The 3,431-nt window shown below is 42.2% G+C and overlaps 1 protein-coding gene across 1 annotated transcript in view; it reads right to left on the reverse strand.

Moving 5' to 3' along the window:
* Positions 1-3,431, reverse strand: part of tbc1d9 (TBC1 domain family, member 9 (with GRAM domain)) — a 26,891-nt gene that overhangs the window by 11,327 nt on the left and 12,133 nt on the right. The window contains exons 5-9 of the mRNA XM_020591767.1: positions 2,403-2,664; positions 1,594-1,801; positions 979-1,185; positions 732-896; positions 269-419 (exon numbers count right to left, since the gene is read on the reverse strand). Coding sequence (XP_020447423.1) covers positions 269-419; positions 732-896; positions 979-1,185; positions 1,594-1,801; positions 2,403-2,664 — 993 coding nt within the window. The remainder of the gene's footprint in view (positions 1-268; positions 420-731; positions 897-978; positions 1,186-1,593; positions 1,802-2,402; positions 2,665-3,431) is intronic.

A 3,431-nucleotide genomic window follows, 5' to 3' on the forward strand; every position in this document is an offset into this window, starting at 1 on the left:
CACTGACAAATGAAGCTTTATTCATAGCTCACACTATTGAAATTCTTTCTCCAAGCTTGTTTCTTGCATTGTGCGTTTCACAACAGGGTGTCTGTGGATAAACTCCACCTGCAGAACGAAATGTACCATGTGGGGCTATGATCAAGTGTGAACACGTAGTGTGCAGGGTGTGGTCTCGTAGAGTGTATGACTGAATCATCTGCGGTGCATATTGCTCAGACTGGCTTGTGCTCATGTTGATTTCAGGCCTCCCAGTACATTTCCTCACCAGAGAAAAGCAGCCAGAGCTCCCCTCTCATGCTCTCAGGAATCCCCTTGAGGACCAGCTCCTTTGTCTTTTCAGTGCGGTACATACACACTCCCTGTCCGTATTCGGCAAAGTGGTTCTTCCACGCCTGCTCCTTTAGGAACTCCTTAGCCTAAGAGGGAAACAGTGAGATGAAGTAGCTTAATACAATTACAATTTTTACCCCAATTCCCGTTTTTAATATTAACACCAGCAGGTGAGACCAACTCTGTGCAGAGCAAATTTTTAATCTGTGCAGTTTAATAGTGTGAATGCTATTAATGAAAAACAAGAAAAAAAAATGTACAATGGGATAACTTGGCATACAAATCACCTTCAAAGGCAGCAGATCAGAGTATTAGCACGAGGCCTTACAACATGCCGTGCCCCCCTTGATGAGTATAAATGGTTTAAACTGTACTACACAAAGTGTAATTTAACTCACCAGCTTGGGGTTGAACTCCTCAGGCGAACGACGGCGGTACATGGTCATGAGAGCTTGTGTGGCGGTGGGCACACTGCTGTCATTCAGGTTGAACGTACGCTCGCCCTCTGAACCCAAACTGTGCTGTGGGCTGCTGGAGAGCAGGGATCCATGTTGGGAGTACACCTGGAGAGGAGACTAGTTGTTTAACTCTGCTTAAAACTGTGGATTAAATTTCTCAGCAGAAAAGTACTCGAATAATTCCTACCTCATCATCTGAGCTATTGAGGCTGCCATTAAGTTCCCTCTCTACGTAGATCTTGGAGGTGGTCTGCTGCAAAAAGTCAGAAATCCTCTGCACAAGAAAGTCTCGGTCCTTCAGGTTAGCAAACAGAAAGGTCATACGATTTTTGGTACTGATGGAGAGCGGGCTGGGCAGCACATTGGAGCTGTCTGCTTTCTCCACAATAGTCACCTGAAAGACATCACCGAACATTCAGTCAGTCACCATTAGCTAAATAATGAAAATGGCTTGCATGACACAAACTGGCCATTAGACAGAGAAGCAATGATATTGCACTCAGAAGTGGAGATAGATTTCAAACTGCAGGTGTAACCCAATCCAGAGCTGTCTGTGAATCTAAAATGGATGAATGCGATTTATCTTGACTGCTGAAATTCATGTGTATGTGTCTCTCTTGTCCTAAAGCAGATGGGCAGTGACAACCCTCTGCCAGCAAACATCATCACACATTCACATCTTAGCAATTTACATCAGTTAGTGACTGGCTGTCGTTTTGATGGCGGTGATGAGCAAAATACTTCTTTCACATGTTTTAGCTTGTAAAATCTTGTCTTATGAGCAACAGATAGAACAACCCACCTCTCGTAGGGGGATGATGAGGCTACACAACGTCTCTTCCTTGCTGGTGAAGCAGATGTAGTTTGTGGAAACGAACATCTGCCCCAGGATGTGCATCTTGTTAAAGGGGGTCCACAGGGTGCAGTCTGTGTGCCCGTCCAGTTTTTCATCTTTGGGCAGACGGAAGAGTGCCCGGTAACGCTCACTCTTAGCTCTTGCATCCAGATCCCTGAAAAGTGGAAAATGAAGAGTCAGTTTTTTAGGATCTTTGTAAACACATAATGCAAGAGCTTGGTTTGAGGCTGAAACTGTCATCAATGCTTCGACATTACTAGAATCCAAAAAAAGTGATATCCCTAAAACACGATACCTAATCTAATGCAAAATTAAACCTATACAATATATGCTGTTAAATTTGCAATTAAGCTCCAGGAGTTTTATAAATCTGTTACACGACTTGGATGAATGACCAAATCTACACCGAGAACAATGTTTCTGTGGAGACACAGCAAAACAACCATCATACAGCCCCTGAAACAATAATGACACTTTGCTGCAGAAACCAGGTCATGCTTACAAAAGATATGCTGACCAAACAACTGGGATCCTGAGATCATTTTTAAGGCCACTCAAACGTACAAAGCACTTGTATTTCCACAAACATGGGAGGCTTTTGCAGTCAACTGTAACTGGGACACAGTCCAGATAACCAGCTACTCTGCTAACCATAACACCAACATTTAAATCGACCGTGTTTCGTAAACATGTATAAGTGGCATTTATTATTAATGAGCATTAAGTGCTCCCGCTCTGCACGAATTCTTTCTCACCTCTTGAGTGCAGACACTTTCTTGGGCAACTTCTTCTTCAGCTTGGGCAGCGAGCGGTCCTGTTCAAAGCCTTTGTTGTCCAGGAGCTGGCGCATGGCGATGTTGGCCAGCTGCTCAGCCAGTTTGAACGTCTCGTTGATGTTGAGAAAGACGGAGAAGATGTGCTCATTGGTGCGGGTACTCACTTTAATCATGTCAGGCAGCAGGAGGGTGGCGCTCTTCTCAAGCTGGGTGATGTCAGCCCAGCGCACCACCAGTTTAACTAAAAGAGGGGGAGAGACATTAAGACTGATATCATATAATTATCAAATCAGTGATCTAAGGTGGCCCTCAGGGTACAGCTAAAGACTTGCAAAAGGTTTCATCTGGAGAAACATGCAAGAACATGGATAACATATGATGCAATTTAGGCAGTCTGATAAATGCATTTAAAGCAGTGGATACAGACAGGTGCCATGGCTCACTGCACAATAATAGTTTGGAGTCTCAAACATACAGTATAGCCTCGAAAGAAGAGATCGTCCTTCAGATACTGTATCTCCCAGTCAAAAATCCCCTTCATAAATACATAAAACTAATTTAGTTAAATATTACTGGCTGCACAGAAGAGACAATCGACATTTAATGTCACAATATGCAGAGATAATAGTCTCTTTCAAGAAGAAAGGGGAGAGAGAATCATGACTGAAGATAACTAAGAGAGATTAGTATATCTGGGTAAGTCAGAATAAGTCCAACTTAAGAGCCTGACAAAGAAAATATCAGATATTTTGTGACCTCAGAGTTTACATTTATAAAAGGCATTATACCTAGACAAGGGCACAGCTCCTATCATGACAAACGGTAGTTTTTAGTTTTGCATGCTTATCCATACATTGTTTTATGTGGGTTTAAAAATGTCCAAATACCAGACAAACATATAAAATAGTACGACTATTTGTTTAAAACACTTTTAGTTGTTAGTTCAAAAAAAACAAAAAAAAAAAAAAAAAAAAAAAAAAGAGCTACAGATGAACACAATTTCTTCTG

The sequence above is a fragment of the Monopterus albus genome, unplaced genomic scaffold (genome assembly GCF_001952655.1).
Source record: "Monopterus albus unplaced genomic scaffold, M_albus_1.0 scaffold15.1, whole genome shotgun sequence".
In the NCBI taxonomy this organism is placed as follows: Eukaryota; Metazoa; Chordata; class Actinopteri; order Synbranchiformes; family Synbranchidae; genus Monopterus; species Monopterus albus.